The 17,753-nt window shown below is 35.1% G+C and overlaps 2 protein-coding genes across 3 annotated transcripts; both read right to left on the bottom strand.

The window, feature by feature from the left end:
- Nucleotides 1-1,524: 1,524 nt before the first annotated feature.
- Nucleotides 1,525-9,017, bottom strand: LOC125871090 (sm-like protein LSM2). 2 transcript variants are annotated; one of them, XM_049551685.1, is made up of 4 exons: nucleotides 8,891-9,017; nucleotides 8,140-8,194; nucleotides 7,766-7,924; nucleotides 1,525-1,868 (listed from the first exon to the last, which is right to left on the bottom strand). In XM_049551685.1, exons 2-4 carry the CDS (start codon nucleotides 8,140-8,142, stop codon nucleotides 1,749-1,751), a joined length of 282 nt encoding a protein of 93 aa, XP_049407642.1. In that variant the 5' UTR covers nucleotides 8,143-8,194; nucleotides 8,891-9,017; the 3' UTR covers nucleotides 1,525-1,748. The 2 variants fall into 2 exon arrangements, with proteins under 2 accessions (XP_049407642.1, XP_049407644.1); XM_049551687.1 differs by having other exon boundaries at nucleotides 8,140-8,209; nucleotides 8,891-8,942.
- Nucleotides 9,018-9,907: 890 nt separating this feature from the next.
- Nucleotides 9,908-16,227, bottom strand: LOC125871065 (BTB/POZ and MATH domain-containing protein 2-like). Its single transcript, XM_049551653.1, has 4 exons — nucleotides 15,516-16,227; nucleotides 12,521-12,869; nucleotides 11,249-11,525; nucleotides 9,908-10,379 (listed from the first exon to the last, which is right to left on the bottom strand). Exons 1-4 carry the CDS (start codon nucleotides 15,944-15,946, stop codon nucleotides 10,201-10,203), a joined length of 1,236 nt encoding a protein of 411 aa, XP_049407610.1. The 5' UTR covers nucleotides 15,947-16,227; the 3' UTR covers nucleotides 9,908-10,200.
- Between the last annotated feature and the right edge of the window lie 1,526 nt (nucleotides 16,228-17,753).

The following is a 17,753-nucleotide window of genomic DNA, read 5'->3' as shown; positions in this document are numbered from 1 at the left end:
ACGTCCTGTTTATATTCAGGGAATATACCTCAATAAGTAAGTAACTAGTTTGATGTATCATTGTGTCTTACAAGATTTTAGACTTACCCTTTACTTTGTTTTCTTGCCTTCAGTAAAAATATTGGTGCACAGCTTTGTCAAAATATTTCCTAGTGTTAAGCATGGGTGGACAGTGATTTACAATGTTGAAGACAGAGAGGTTGTGCATCATGTTGAAGAAGCCCACTGGAATATGTTGGACTGGCTTAGCAAGCATGGCAAGTGACTAGTGAGTGCAAAGATACCTGTCAGTTGCAATTTCCAGTTAAGTCTAATCTGCCATCAGAATAACTATGTAGCCAAATATTGATGAACTTCCGTATTGTAAATCTTGTTTACAACAACATATCCGGTGTGAACTCATAAGTGGAATTTGGGGAATGATGTACACAGCCTTATTCCTACCTTATGAAGGTAGAGAGAATGTTTTTGAATACTATAAGAAAGTCTTGCAGGTAAAATAATAAATTCATAGTTGTATAGACCTACATATGCAAGAAAAGAAACTAGATGAAATCAAAATTCAAGCAAGGTTTCTATCTGATTCGGTTAAAATCTCTGATATAAAAGTATTGCTTAAGAAATAATACACATGAAAAACTGAGAAAATTATGAATTCAAATTTTGCGACTCTTAAACATTGAAAAAAGTAGTGTGGATCGGGTAGAAGTTTTGGTTATCGTTCACTAGATCATAATGGATGATTCCATAAAATTTTGAGTTGAGAAGATCTGAACGATAATATTTCCAAAAATATATGGACTAATACACACGAAAAAATAGAGAAAATTCTTAATTCCTATTTTGTGATCTATAAATGCTAAAAGAAGTGGTGTGGATCATGTACAGATTTTGTTATCGTTCACTAGATTATCACGAATGTTTCAAAAAAAATTGGGGTCAAAGATATACGGCCATTCACATTTCCAAAAAATTATAAACTAACACATATGAAAAATTAAAAAAATCTAAATTCATGCTATGTGACCTCTAAAAGCTAAACAAAGTGGCGTAGATCCTATGAAGGCTATGGATATCGTCACTAGATAATTACAGATGGTCCCAAGAAAATTGGGGTAAAAAATTACCCAGTAAATCATATTTCAAAAATTCATGGACTGATACACATAAAAAATTGAGAAAATCCTGAATTCTTGTTTAGTTGGTCAAAATAATTAAAATATCATCTTTAAGAAAACAAGCTCTTTAAAGATCAGAAAAATGACTTGCCTAGTAAACGTAGAAAAAACAAATTCCATGAATGGTATTTCTCTTACCAAAATATAATTCTAATTCTTACGTAGTGTGTAAGAACTAAATACGAGATAACAATTTTGTGGTACTACTTACTAATTCCTTTCACATTACGATTTTTCGTATTATGTCAATCCTGCAGTAATTAGAGTGAATACAATGGAAAAGATGTAATAGACAATAGCAAACCTTATAAGTAATTTGGAAGGGTCTGGTGGACACTGAATTCAGTTTTAACATTCTTAATTTTGTCAAAAGACAGAAATGTCTTGGGGACAATATTCATATCAACAGTTTTCACATCACGCATTGCAATATTCATAACATCTGCATACTAAATTTTAAGATGATGAAGAAAACCACTACACGCAAATTGCATCTGGTAAAGAAAAATCAGTATACTGCTGCTGACTTATCCGCTGAAATGTGAATAGACCAATTTCAAACTCTAGAATTCAGCCACCCCGAGCTTCTCTCCTCGTAGCATCATGAAGCAGTTCTATGTCAACTCCATCTGGAGGTAACTGCACGTATCTCACCACCGATCCTCTGATGAAGCAGTTCCTCACCGACCTCTATTGCCATCAAAGAAACATAGGACATATCTATTAGCATTCAGATCAGAGAAGTACTAATATTCATAAATAATAGAGGGGGAAACAGAAGGGGTGATGACAGTGGGGGAGGAAAAGATAAGGGGAACATACTACATCATGTTTCTCACTCCTTTTCTCAGCTTCCATTTTCATTTTCATAGGCTCGTAAGTCGTAAGTGTAGATGTACATCGTAATACAGCAGTCAACACATCTTTCTTTTGGTACATAGTCAACACACATATCACTAGTTGCATAAAGGTAAATTTTATGCTGTCAGGTCGGATTTATTAGGTCAATAACTACAGGCTGCTACTTACTAGTAGAATCTACTTTGGAATATAGTTTCAATATCATTCATACTCTTGCACACTTTCAGAAAACCTGATCAATGCAAGAATGTTGATACTGAAATAACGGATATTTAAAAGAATAGGGATAGTGTGTATAGGGAATGGTTGATGTCTATATAACTTCTCATATAAAATACAAGGAACGGAAAGAAACCATCATTTTCTTATGATACATCATCTTTCATTTAATGTTTGTAAATTCAAATCTTTAAAATTAATCTTGTGAAAGCTCTTGCTAGATCTCTTTTCCCTACTCTACAAGGAAATGGGTGAGTACCACCCCATCCCACAAGGAACAGGGGAACTTCTGTTTTCTTAAATCAGAAGCGGGTGAGCTGGTGAGTGACTGAAAAGGAAAAACGATGCACGAGGAGAAAAGGAGAGGGAATCCAACTTAGCGGGACGAGAGCAGAAAGGTGAAAGGGGGAATATGAAGTTCACCATTGGCGTTGCTTGGCTAGGGCGAGGGAGGCTTAAACAGCCAAAGCCTAGTTGCGTTCTCTGAAATCGTCTAGACATTTATAATTTAGGGTCTTACAACTATTGTCGCTTCTCGTTCCAATTTGTGAATCTAGTAAAAATATAAGGGCTGACAGAGATTGTAACTCCATTTATAATTCGTACTTCTAGAAAACCAGATACAAACGAAGGCCTAGACAATAAGACTGGAATTGTGACATGCTGGAAACTAACACAATCACACAAGTTTTGGTTCAAAGTGGTGAAACCACAAAGGCAGCAACTACACAACAAATTCAATCTGTTGAAACAACAAAAGAATTTCATCAAAGAGTTCCATAAAAACATGTGGTAGTGTATCTAGAGGAAGGCTGATAGGAGCCACGGAAGCATAAATACAATAAAGAACTTTGATGAAGCTCTTAGAAGGCCTATGACAAGATCTCAAATAAGAAACTTCAAAACGAAGCTAATTGGGCTTCAATTGCAAAGAAAGAAGTGTCTAGTTTTGGGAGAAGAGTTCAAGCCAAGGAGGGTCTTTTGCGCAAGAGTTCTAGCTATTTTTGTGGGCCAAATTGAGGTCAAAGATGAAGAACATGCCTTTGAGGGAGGTCCAAACCAGTGCACCTTTGGACCAATTTAGGCACTTGAATTGTGCCAAACTTGCACCTAGCAAAGCTCCCACTTGGGGCACATTTTAGCCCTTAAAATGAGCTTCCTTGCTATCCAAGAAGGATCAAATAGGTGTACAAATTAATAGGAGAGTTGTTGCGTAAGTTGCTTGCAAGTTATCTTCAAGATGTTCTTTAATTTTAGGTACTAAGTAATTAAGGCAGCCTAGCACATGGTTACCCTATTTTTAAGGATTAGTCAAACATTTCATATTTTATCCTAGTTATTATTCCACTAAGATAAAATATGAAGGTTTAGGTAATTCCTAAAATCAAGGGAACCATGCTAGGCTCCCTTAATTAGTGCCTAAAATTTAGGAAACTCTTAGAATCTTGAAGACAAATTGCAAGCAACTTGAGCAGCAACTCTCCTATCAATTTGCACGCCTAATTGGGCCATTTAGGCTAAATTAGGGAACATGTGCTAGGCTCCCTTAATTAGTGCCTAAAATTAAGGAAACTCTTGGAATCTCGAAGACAACTTGCAAGCAACTTGGGCAGCAACTCTCCTATCAATTTGCACGCCTAATTGGGCCATTTAGGCTAAAATGTGGCTAAGTGGGAGATTCATGGGATGCAAGTTTGGCACAATTTAGGTGGCTAAATTGATCGAAAATTAAAATGATATGGACCTCCTTAAACTGCTGATTCTTGACCACCATATCCTACCTCATCTTGGACCTCAATTCAGCCAATGAAATAGCTATAACACTATAGACAAAAGATTCTCCTTGGCTTGAGCTCTGCTTCCAATACTAGGCACTTCGTCTTTGCAGTTAAAATCAATGAGCTTGTTTTGAAGTTTCTTATTTGAGATCTTGTCATGGGCCTTCTAAGACTTCCAAAGCTTCATCCAAGTATTTTTATTGGAGTTACTCCTCCACGCATGCTATCACAGGCCATCATATTTCATTCTACCATATGCATTAGAGCAAAGATTCAGCACAAGGTCTCAACTTATGAGCAACTATCAGGTGAGGACATGCTAATAATCTGCTATTTAAGGTTAGCTGTAGATTCTCTGCAGCAATGCACCGCTACAGTGATATTTAATTCCCAAACTGACACCTTCTTAGCCTTGTAATAAACAAATTATCAGTTTCCAAAGGATCAAAGACTGTAAAGGCAGACCTCCTTACATAACATTAGTACTTCATTCAACAGAAAGGTGAATAGATCATAGCATAGTTAACAACAACTATGAAAGAACACTGAGCTTAAACATCTCTAGGTGAAAGCCGTAGATAATCATAGTCGTAGTGATAGGAAAACCCCATCCCCATATAGACTAAGGATCCCATATCACNCAACATTGATAAACTGATCATAAATGGGTCCAGTGTGACTGAACCAGCTGAGATCAGAGATGAAGTTACAACCTTCTTCCAAAAACTTTAAAATGAGACAGAATTCTGGAGACCTCAGTTCAACCCCAGAGTTCAAGCCAGGATAGATGAAGAAGATAATGCAGCTCTGCAAGCCCAATTTGAAGAGCAGGAAATTAAAAACTGTGTGTTCTCATGTGCAGGGGATAAGGCACCAGGCCCTGATGGTTTCACAATGGCCTTTTTCAAACAGTGCTGGGAAGAGATAAAACAAGAAGTGGTAGCTGCCATCCAGAATTTTCACGACCAGGGCTACTTTGAAAAAAGTTTCAATAACACTTTCATAGCCTTGATCCCCAAGAAGTTTGGAGCATCTAAATTGAAAGATTTTAGGCCAATTAGCTTGATTGGGAGTATCTACAAAATCATATCAAAGATTTTAACAGAGAGACTCAAGAAAGTTATGTCAAAACTAGTGGATGAACAACAAATGGCATTCATAAAGGGCAGGCAAATTATGGATGCAATATTGGTGGCTAATGAATGTGTGGACATGAGATACAGATCCAAAGCTAAAGGAATTCTATGCAAGCTAGACATAGAAAAAGCTTATGATCATTTGAATTGGGAACATATGTGGAGAACATTAAGGAGGATGGGGTTTGGCAACACATGGATAAAATGGATGAGGTTCTGCATAACTACAGTGAAGTTTTCAGTTTTGATAAATGGCTCTCCAACTGGCTTCTTCTCCTCTGAGAGAGTGTTGAGACAAGGAGACCCCCTGTCTCCTTTTCTTTTCATTTTGGCCATGGAAGGCTTAAGTGACATGCTGAAGAGTGCTCAGGTGAATAACAGAACCAGGGGTTTCACTGTGAATGAAGGAAACTCCCTGGGAGTGTCTATTTCCCATTTACAATATGCTGACGACACCTTGGTTTTTTGTGAAGCAGAGAAGGAACAACTAAAACACCTAAGGGTTATCTTCATCCTATTTGAAGCAGTTTCTGGACTTCATATAAATTGGGAAAAGAGTTTTGTCTATCCTGTGAATGAAGTTCCAGAAATCAGTACTTTGGCAAACATTTTAGGTGGTAAGATAGGAGAGCTTCCCACCACCTATCTTGGAATGCCATTGGGAGCTAAGAGTAAGTCCATGAACATATGGAACTCTGTGGTGGAAAGGTGTGAAAAGAAGCTAGTTAACTGGAGAAGTCAATATTTATCTTTGGGTGGCAGAGTCACACTGATCAATAGTGTTCTTGATGCCATGCTAACTTACATGATGTCCCTTTTCCCCATTCATGGGAAGATAATCAAAAAGTTGGATGCTATCAGGAGAAACTTTCTTTGGCAAGGTAATGGTGAAGGGGAGAAAAAGTACCATTTGGTTAAGTGGGAGGTTGTCATAACATCCAAAAAAGAGGGAGGTTTAGGAATTAATAATCTGAAAGCACAAAACAAGAGCCTTCTGTTAAAATGGCTATGGAGACTGGCAGTAGATGAGCAGGGCCTATGGAAGAAAATCATCATTGCAAGACATGGTAGGGAAGGACCATGGACTACTCAGGCAGTTAAAACTCCTTATGAAAGGGGACTATGGAGGACTATCAGAAATCAGTGGCCAAAAATGTGGGGTAATTCTGTGATCAAAGTGGGTAATGGCAGAAAGACCATGTTTTGGAATGATATATGGGTGGGGCAAACACCTCTGAGGCAACAGTTTCCAGACATTTACAATCTCAATCAACAGAAGTTAGCTACTATCTCAGAGGTCACAAATGCACAAGGTTGGAATCTATCCTTCAGAAGACTCCTAAATGACTGGGAAGTGGAGAGAATGATTCAGTTCTACAATACCTTGGAACAAGCTAAGAGTCTCAATTTTGAGGAAGACAAACTATTATGGAGTTTGGACAAAGGTGGCAAGTTCAGAGTGAAAGCAGCCTACAAGATGCTGAATATCTCAACAGAAACCAAGGAATGGTGGCCATGGAAGATGATCTGGAAAGGGAAGATACCTCATAAAGTGGCCTGTTTTTCTTGGCTAGTTGCAAGTCAAGCAGTTCTGACCCAGGACAACCTTATGAAAAGGGNAAAAGATTCTCCTTGGCTTGAGCTCTGCTTCCAATACTAGGCACTTCGTCTTTGCAATTAAAATCAATGAGCTTGTTTTGAAGTTTCTTATTTGAGATCTTGTCATGGGCCTTCTAAGACTTCCAAAGCTTCATCCAAGTATTTTTATTGGAGTTATTCCTCCACGCATGCTATCACAGGCCATAATATTTCATTCTACCATATGCATTAGAGCAAAGATTCAGCACAAGGTCTCAACTTATGAGCAACTATCAGGTGAGGACATGCTAATAATCTGTTATTTAAGGTTAGCTGTAGATTCTCTGCAGCAATGCACCGCTACAGTGATATTTAATTCCCAAACTGACAACTTCTTAGCCTTGTAATAAACAAATTATCAGTTTCCAAAGGATCAAAGACTGTAAAGGTAGACCTCCTTACATAACATTAGTACTTCATTCAACAGAAAGGTGAATAGATCATAGCATAGTTAACAACAACTATGAAAGAACACTGAGCTTAAACATCTCTAGGTGAAAGCCGTAGATAATCATAGTCGTAGTGATAGGAAAACCCCATCCCCATATAGACTAAGGATCCCATATCACAGTGAGCATTAGTTGCCAGAATCATATACACACAGAGAAGTTAATACATCAAATTAACCTTCTCGATTCACATATACAATCAACATTAGTAGTCTCCAGCAAAACTATTCACAACTCGGAGTACTATGGAAGAGAAAATATCCACTTGTTTTATTGCATACCACAAAAGCATAAACAACTAATTCAAGAATTCTTGAATTGAGAAAGGAAGAACCAAAAACAGAGGTTTTCAACAGATCGCATACACACAAAAAGAGAAGGTGAAAGAGAGGCAAGATGTAATGCATCTCGAAACTAAATATAGGCAATAAACCATATTTTCATAGATAAAATCAACAACAGAAATCACGAAGAACAAAGATACAAGAGAAAGAATGAGGAATTACCATGTGGGGATACTTGTCCTCATCAACAACCCTCGTGTTTTCAAGCTTAATGTTGAGATACTGATCAACTGAATGTAGTGTTCCTCGAATAGCCAAATCGTTCTTCAGTTCGACAGTCACTTCCCTGCCCACCAGATCCTTGAAGTATGAGAAAAACAACTGGAAAACACAGTGGCCAGGGGCAAAAACCAAGTTAGAACATAGACCAAATAAATTCATGAGAAAAAAACTCAAATTAGAATTGATCAAATAAGGTAAATAAACTTTCTACACTAGAACAATCGAAGAAAAGAAAGCAGACACCAATTATATGCAAATTAGGCGTAATAAAGAGGAACATACAGCATTAAGAAAGAGGGATCAGAAAATAATACCATTTTTATCTCTCAGGAGTATCACACTGTGTTCTCTGTAATCCTTGTCAGCTATCTGCTTCAAAAAAAACTGTGAGATATTATAAAAGCTCATAATACTGTGAGGAGTTTGGAGGTGAGATATGCAGGTATTAAATCACACACAAGTTACCCTCCACTTCTTGAGAATCCTCAAGAGCTCTATGGATTTCCTCATCAACATCCTTATGCTCCAAGACCCTACTCTCCGCCCATCATCTCCCTTAACCCCCTTACCACCCCAAACCCTCGCCCCCAACCTATAAACTAAAACTCAAAATAGCAAACTATAACACACCTCAAAATCCCATTTGTTTAGACTAAATTGCATATAAAGGGGACGTTATTCAAATACTTGTTTCGGTTGATTAGGAAATGAAATCAACTGTAAATTTTCACTTCCTACAATCCCAAATTCTGGAAAATAACAACAAAAATGAAAAAAAAAAGCATCTTTCACGGACTTATTTATTTCTCCTAATCTTAAATATTAACAAAACTTGATTATTTCCAGCATAGTACACATCATCACAGCTTAAAAAGCAATCTATTACAATCTATTCCATAAGACGCCAAGCAAAAACCACAAAGGAACTTGAAAAATCGAAGTCGAGGATTTGTTTAGGGTGCGTAGCAATACAAAACATGGCATTAAAAACAGAAATTCAGAACTATTACGAGGAAGAATTAGGGTTTTTTTTCGTTACAGAGATATCTAAAGAGGAGAACTTACAGTTCGATTTCGCCGGAGGTGGAAGTGCGTCGTACAGCTGAAAGGGGAGACTACTTTAGCTGCGTCCGAATTTGGACTCAATTTGCTTGAAAACCTATATATATATGTATGATATTTGTTTGAAAATACTTCATTTTTTATATAATTTATATAATACTTATTTTTTTTCCTAAGATAGATTAAAAGTTATTTTAACTATATCAATTTTTCTTGAAATAATAAAAAACTTTCTAAAAGAATTTAGAAAATAATTTTAATCAAACAACCGAATATATTAATAGAAGATCTTTTGCTACTTTTTTGTTATTGCTCTCATCTATTTTGTTCGCCCGCCTTTATAGAAGTAAGGAGTGTGGTGAGATAGATAGACGTTCAATCATGTCACAGCTAGATATGTTTGTGTTATAGAATTATTTAAGTATAATAAATTAATACGAACAAGCTCGAACATACTCCTTTCTTTTGGTTGTTATGTTGCGTTTTTCGAGAATCAATTTGACTAATTTTCAAAGCTAAATTAGATTACGTTAATTTGATATTTAAAATAAATTTTAGATATTCAAAAACTATACGAAAAGTACCATAGATTGCAATTTTTCTATATCTAGATAGACGTTCAACATTTTATTTCCTTTCATTATAACTCAACCAAAAATAAATGTAATTTGTGTTGTTTTATTTTTCTTTTTTGTAATAAAGGAAATGAAAAACATAAGAAAAGACTAAATGATTTTTTTTTATAATAATTAAAAAGCTTTGGGTTTTTGCTGCAAAATTATTTTTTTTCTCTTTTATTGAGATAAAAAAAACTATTGGAGTGAAGTGAAACTGTTGATAGAGAGAGGAGAAAGCACAAGAAATGATGAGCACCAAGGTTCTGAATTAATAAAGTTAGGGTAAAACTATGAGGTGCTTGGTTCAAAATTAAGCGAAGGCAAAAAAAAATTGGAGAAATTAAGATCTCTTAGCCACTTAATAAACCTAAGAAAATGACATACAAAAAAATTCATGCAGACCTAATTAAATATGGAATGACAATACACCAAATAAAGCAAATAAATTACATGTTCAGCTGAAAAATCAAGGGCCAAAATAACAAATAAATAACTGAAGGAAGTAAAAGAGAACCTTATGAACAAAGAGTTAGAAGCTGTCTATCAAGACCCTCAAGTAGCACGAACCATACACAAATAAACATTTACTAGGAACAAGATAATATATAGATGATTACAACTATAGCAATGACACTGACAGACCCAAATTTACATCTATGTCAAACTACAGCCTGCATCATGAAGTTACAACTTCAACTACAATCTTTGTTTCACGCGTCGACCATTGAAATCACCGCCGTCAAGGACAAGCCCATTCCCTAGCTTGTTGGTGATGCTAGAATGTTCATTTACCCTAGCAACATACTCCAACAGTTCTGTGAGGACATTAGGACAACTTTCTCTCAGATAGTCAAAACCATCAGTTTGCATTACAGCTGCATAAAAAGGATTCTATGATCAATACCGATTAATAACATAACTCTGGCATTTGCATGAGCCAGATGAAAATTCACTTTTGTTTCTGCAATGCTTCAATTCAACCATATGCATGGAAACAACATTTTTCTAAAGAAGCAGTAAAAAATTCCCCCACATGTAAATTTACTTCCAAAAAATGTTTTTGGCAGCAAAATCACTTTTAGGAGGGCAGCAACACATTCAAAACAAGCGAATGAAGGTCAATCAGAAACAACTCTCATAGCCAATTCTAGTAAACAGCAGCAAAAAAATGGAGGGAGAGGGCAGGTGATGGACCTTAAAAGAAAGTATTGTAAGTATGGCCTTGAAGACCTATTTGGTTGACCAATCAAGTTAATTCCATGACCCCCAGTTGACAAATGACAACAACAAACTGTAGAGTAGCAAGCCCTATTTCGCCTTTTTTTTCCTTGTTGGGCCTAAAGCTGAACCCCTTTAGAACAAGGACAAACAATAGAGTTTCATTTCAGGGCATACTTAGTATAGACTGCAACGGTAGCCAGACATCTCCCCTTCCAAGTTCAACTTACGGACAATACTTTTAGCACATAAAGAGAATTGTTGAAAATGCGATTAGAACTAAAATTTCACTTAAGAGAGATTAAACACGCATGAAACACATCTCTATTACAGAAAAAAAATTAAAAAGGGGAATTAAATCTTCTAAGAATTATACTTAGAAGAGATTATTTGTAGATCATGGTGAGAAAAGTATAAATGTAAACTTGCCACAAAAACTAAAGTACTTGAACCAAATAATTGAACTGAATCCCAACTTTGATGTAACATTTTTTTAACATAGGTTGATTAGAAGATAAAGGAGCACCTCTTAGATTTTCTGGCATGGCAACAAATTTGAGACAGACAGATTTCAGCTGGAAACAATGGTGCTGTTCAGCCAGGGCTAAAGTGGTTGCAACAGTATTAATAGCAACTTCCTCACACAGGTTAGCCTCACAGAGCAACCTGAGCCTATCTAACCCATAACAGTCAGCTGCCGCAAGCAGATGTTGAGACATCAAGGTTGATGCCCATTTTGTGTTCAACCCTGTGAGTTCTTCCATGTCCGGCAGTACGTCCCAGTACATGAAATGAATAAGAGCCTGTCATCAACATACACGAGAATTAAGCAAATAACACAAAATTAAATCACAATGTTAAATGAAAAGAGAGAATGTCACATCAAAATTGCAACCAAAAAAAAAAAGTTTTAGTGCAAAAATGAACTCCAGGTATGGCTTCTCTATCTGCATCCTTTCAGCGACTTAGCTTGTTGTTGATATCATAACAAAATTAAACAGCTTCAATGACTATGCCAGATATGCAATATTTTTTTTCTCTGACAATGGAACCCGCAGCCGAAGATATGCATGTTAATTAAAGCATGTAATCAAGAGCGGGTTCTTAAGAAATGAAGAAAAATAAATAAATAAATATGTAATGCCAGGAAAAAGTAAATATAAACTTACACAACAATAATATAAAAAGGAATTAGAAAAACTACACTTACAATATGTGAAAAAAAATTATAAATCAAGTTCAAAACCGAACTTAAATTTCTAAATCAAATGTAAAGATAAATTTTATGTATTTATACTCTCCTACTCCTAACCATACAAATACATCCATAATAATTTATTGAGATTTGATGTATCACCCAAGCCAATATATAGTAAATAGGCAATGATGTGCACCTTCAGCGCCTCGGTGCCTACACTGGAACAGCACCAAAAGGGAGGCAAAATGCCTAGCTTATGTTGTGTCTAACCTCAAGACTTAAAAGAGCCTCGAGTGAGCCTTTAAGAACATTGATCATGCCTAAAAGTAGGGATCAGATCAATGCCTAAAAGAAAGAGGCAGAAAAATAACAAATAAATGGAGCATTGAAAAAATTGCCTGATCACACTGTGATAGAAGACGCAATGACAACTGAGAGAAAAGACGGATGAGAAGTTCTGTAGTAGTATAGCTTGGCAGATTATTATATTCAGCAGGTGGTATCTTGAAAATTTACAGATTGTGTTAATGATAGTACACTACAAGCAGTCAAATAAAGATAAGGGCAGGAAAGGGGTGGGAGGTAGTACAAGCCTTTGACCTTAAAAATTGGGGCTTCCATGTCTTCTACTTTTATATGCTCTGTATTTTGATCCTTCATTGGACCAAAAAGTTGTGCTCTGAACACAGGTGACCTTGCAGCAAGGACCAATTTGTGAGCAGCAAATACCTCTCCATTAACGTCGAAATTCACATCAGTATCCTTCCCACTTTCAAGGAGCTGTCCAAAATGCAGTCCAATATCTGATGGAGATAGAGGGATGGAGTAAGTTTTAGGTCCTTCGGTGTGAGACCTCACTACACCAACACAGCAATGAACTTGAAGGCAATCATCCTTCAGGTAGTCTGATGATTCTAAAGCAGTTCTTTTATAGAATCGCTTATATCCCCTGCAGAACCCAAATTCGGTCATGTAGATTATTACACACTGCATGTTGAATAAAAGGAGTGTTCCAAAACAATGCTAGAGAAGTGAAGATGTGAATTAAAAACTTCTAGTCAAATCTTGCTAGTGAATATTCTGGTATGAAGACTGAAATGCTATAATTCTAGCTAAGAATTTCAATCTACAAGAAAACCACCACCAAGCTTCAACAGACTTCAAAAGCTCATATGAAACACAAACAGTATGCCGTTTCGTAAGTCGAGTAATGAAAATAGAAGTTACAATAATAAGACTGAATATAAGTATGTAAAGGTTATGGAGACGATGACTAATGAGACGTGCAAGGATAATGCTGCCTGCAGTTTCTTATAGTAAAAGTTCAGCAAATCTATACATAAAGACATGATTAAAACAGTTGGTTGTCACAAAAGCACAAGTGTATCACAACACAAGCCCATATATTTGAAGGATGCCAGTCACTAGCCAGTACTAGAAAATCTTCAAGAGTCTAACTTTGAGCACACAGGAAAAAGTTAACATTTTGGTCATTTCATTACTATGATAATATTTGTCTCTATTTATTATACAACCATATACATAAAATCTTCAACTTTGTGTCACATATAATCAAAATGGAAAATTGAAAAGGAAGGAAAAAGTCAGTGGGGAAAGAATATGATCAGTAAAACACATGGATTGTTTAGAAATGTGTTGCCAAACCAGAAATGCCTAAGAAATGTGTCAAGGTTTGTCGAGATTTAAGCAGAAAGCACAATCAAAGGGTGCTTCTTTAACCAATAAAAAGACCAGATGGAAAATATAAGAGAACATATGTGCAATGTAAGGAAATAACCATGAGAAAAAAGAAACCGACTATATTGCATTGAACTAAAGCATGTGAAGTAAGAATTTGTAAACCAAGTTCAAAAATGAAGTTAAAATTGTGATTCAATTTTAAAAAAATTACAAGTTTGTAATATTAGAATTATTTATTAAATGTGGAGTTGATATTAAATATTTATTACGTTTTAGTAAAACGGGTTGAATGTTAGTAGTTGTAGGACAAGACACAGACGGTGTATTTGTGTGGATTCCATATGGGCCTATATCCCTTTCATGTCGTGTGTGGGCTGGCAATAGTGTAGGACTATTGAAGACTAATGAGCCTTTAATGGGAATGCGTCTTAGGTTAAGCCCGAAGAGGGGACCTAACCTCATATTTATAGGCTTAAAAGCCTTAACCTAGTGTGCCTCCCCATTACGAGTTCACTAGTTTTCAACAGGCTTACACTATTGACAGCCCACACATATGACATGAAATGGATACAGGCCCAAATAGAATCCACACAAAAACATGGTATTTCTTGCCCAACAACTACTAACATTCAACCCGTTTAACTAAAATGTAATAATAGGTTAATGTTGTCCATTACGAGCTCACTAGTTTTCAACAGGCTTACACTATTGACAGCCCACACATATGACATGAAATGGATACAGGCCCATATAGAATCCACACAAAAACATGGTATTTCTTGCCCAACAACTACTAACATTCAACCCGTTTAACTAAAATGTAATAATAGGTTAATGTTGTCCAAGTGGGAGAATGTTAGGATTATTTTTTAAAAGTGGACTTAACATTAACTTATTACGGTTAAGTAAAATGGGTTGAATGTTAATGATTGTTGGACAAGAGACAGGTTGTGTATTTGTGTGGATTTCATATGGGTCCGTATCCATTTCCTGTCATATGTGTAGGCTTGCAATAGTGTAGGCCTGTTGAAAACCAATGAACCCATAATGGGGAGGTACACTAGGTTAAGGCTTTTAAGCCTATAAATATAAGGTTAGATCCCCTCTCCGGGGTTAACCTAAGACGCATTCCCATACGGCGTAGACTGTCATAATCTTAAGTAGAGGAAGATTTAGTCTAGCTCGTCTTCAGTTGTTCATGGCTATGGTGGATAAAAGTATGCACCTCTTTGCTGTGTATTTCACAATCTATATAGGTGTTCTCAATCTATGTAATTACTAGTAGTTGTTTTTAAAGTTTGTTCTAACATGTAATTCACATTGAGTGACTAATTCTCCAAATCTAATATTTTAATATATAGTACATATTCGCTAATTGATCAATAAAATATCATATCCATAAAATTTTCAATTCATTAACAATTAATTTTTAAGTTTGTCAGCTACATTTTTTAGCCGAGGATCTATTGGAAACAGCTTTTCTACCACGGGAAGGTGGTAGGGGTGAGGTCTAATTACATTGAGGTGTGTTATTGTTGTTGCTAGCTACATTTTGATTGAGCCAAAGCTGCCAACATCACATTTTAGCATGTCCACTGCAGTGAAATGTCATCTAAACATAGAAAAGTGTTATTCCTAGAAATTGAGGAACTTATCCATTATTATGGCACAGGAGAATGTCACGTTGTTACTTAATCTTTTCTTCTTACAAGAATATTATATATGAGCAAGTATTGCTTACTTCCTTAATCAGAAAGGATTGAGGTCGGGAAATCCTAACCACCAAACAAGGAGTAAACTAACCAATTAATCGAGTCTCAACGGGAAAGGATCATGGGGTCAGGGAAAATCATAACCAACCCACAACAAGCACGGTATAGTACATGAAACTCACCACATGCTTCCACGGTATTTAAGAGTGTACGGTCCACTCTCCAACGCTCTCCCAAAATGGCTATGCACTTTATGCCTACTCTTACCACTCTGATCAATCAGCGTCAGCTCAAAAAGAGCCCTCACATCCGTCCCTTCGCTGGCTAGAGCAATAAACAACGACACATACGTTGAATTATCTTCAGTACTCTTCCCATCAGGATAGAAATAAATCGCCCACGTATACCCACCTACCATAAACGTATCGGAAGTGATGTACTTCCCAATCCCAATCCCTTTAGACAACGAATACCCATTAATCTTAAAATCATGAGAGCCATTCACCGTCTCCGTCACCGATGTTGATGTGGTCACCGCAGATGATGATGAAGATGAGGACGATGAGGAGGGTTTGGCAATTGCCTCTGTTTCAACCCTTCCCATGTCCACCATACGTGCAAATTTCAACGATAACCACCTCAATCAGTCAATTTTTTTCTAATTGAGGTAAATTCAGAAATGTGGATCGATCAGATCTAGGGTTTAGAAAGAGAAATTTGTAGGAAATGAGCTGCGTTAGGGCAGGGAATTGGGGTTTATCGGCGAAATTGATGGTAGATTTCTACGGTGGAGATGGAATCTAGGCTCTGTAAATTAGGGGTTGTGGAATTTTCTAGGGTTTCGTGAGAAATGGAAGAAGAAGAAATGGAGTAGATGAATGATTTATATATATAGTTGTGCCAGAAAATGGTGGATTAAGTAGTGGGAAGGTGGTGCATATGATTGAGTTGTAAATGCATAATGTAACCGTTGGGTCTAAAAGGAGCTGGCCATTAATTACATCATATCTCGAAAGATTTAAAATTATAATAATCTTGAAATTTTTAGAATTTATAAATACATATTTTTCACTCGATATATAAGTTGTATATTAGATATATGTTATGCATTAGATACATGACTATACGCCTAATTCATATTGATTGAGGTTTGAAATAATTAGAGTTATGTATCAATAATAAAATTTATATCAGATACATTGTACACAAATATAATTGTACAATGTATGGAGAGAGAAGGAAAAGGGGATTTTTTGTAATTAATTCAAATGATATGAACTTTTAAGGATTATGTTATGTCGTGTAATTATATAATTTTTGCATAAATTATATATTAGTTATATATGTATTAATTATTTTACGTTTTATATTGCATAAAAAAGTAACTTATATGTGTGTTAATTATTCAGATATCTAAATAGCAAATTAGATAAAATATTGATTTTGTACATTTATAATTTGTTTTTTTAACTAGCTATCAAACTTAGTATTACTATTTATGCAAGATTTAATACATTTCATAACTTACCTAATTAAATCATGCATTAGTAATATACTAAGTTTGGTAGTTAATTAGGAGATAAATTATTTATATATAAAATTAATGTATTATATTTGATTTGCTATTTAAAATTGCACATAATTAATATATGTATAAGAGAAAATTATGTATTATTTTTATTTTACTAGAATAGAAAATAGAATTATTAGTATATTTTTTTATAAGAGAAGAGAGCAGAGGTTATTGGTTGGTTTAACATATTTTATTTGATCAAAAAAGATACAGATTTTTTTATATATATACTAAAAGTGATATAAATTATACCATTTATGAAATTATATCATTTATGTAATTAATTTGTGAATTTGTGTGCGCTTCGCGTGGTTATAATATATCAATAAAGTGTTTAACTAGTAGGTAGCCGAATTTCAATGAAGTCATAAATTACTATTTTGAACCAATGAAAATTGTAAATTACAATAATCAGATATTCATACAAAATATAAAATAAAAAAGAAATCACTAAAATAACATACAAAATAAAATAATACAATATTATTCTTACGACTTTAATCATTAAAAGTAGAAAAAAAAATACGACATCACAGCACCACTAACATTTTTAGTAAAAAAAAAAGTAAGAAGGACAAAACAAACTTAAAACAGAAGTCTTGAAACATCTCCCCATCAACAAAACATGTATATTGAAAAATGAGTGGTCGATTAATTCTAATTTGGTCATGTTAGTATATTTAATTAATTAAAGAATATATGAATAACATAATATATATATCTTGTGTTTAAATTTATTGTTCATTTTATTTAATCCTAATTAAATTAACATGTGTTTTACTTTATTAAATCACATAATTATGAAAATTACATTAATTTTGTATATACACATGGTGTGGATAAGTTT

This window comes from Solanum stenotomum, chromosome 7 (assembly GCF_019186545.1).
Source record: "Solanum stenotomum isolate F172 chromosome 7, ASM1918654v1, whole genome shotgun sequence".
NCBI classification, from domain to species: domain Eukaryota; kingdom Viridiplantae; phylum Streptophyta; class Magnoliopsida; order Solanales; family Solanaceae; genus Solanum; species Solanum stenotomum.
Note: the sequence above shows the minus strand (reverse complement) of the source record. Positions and strands in the feature narration are given on the sequence as shown.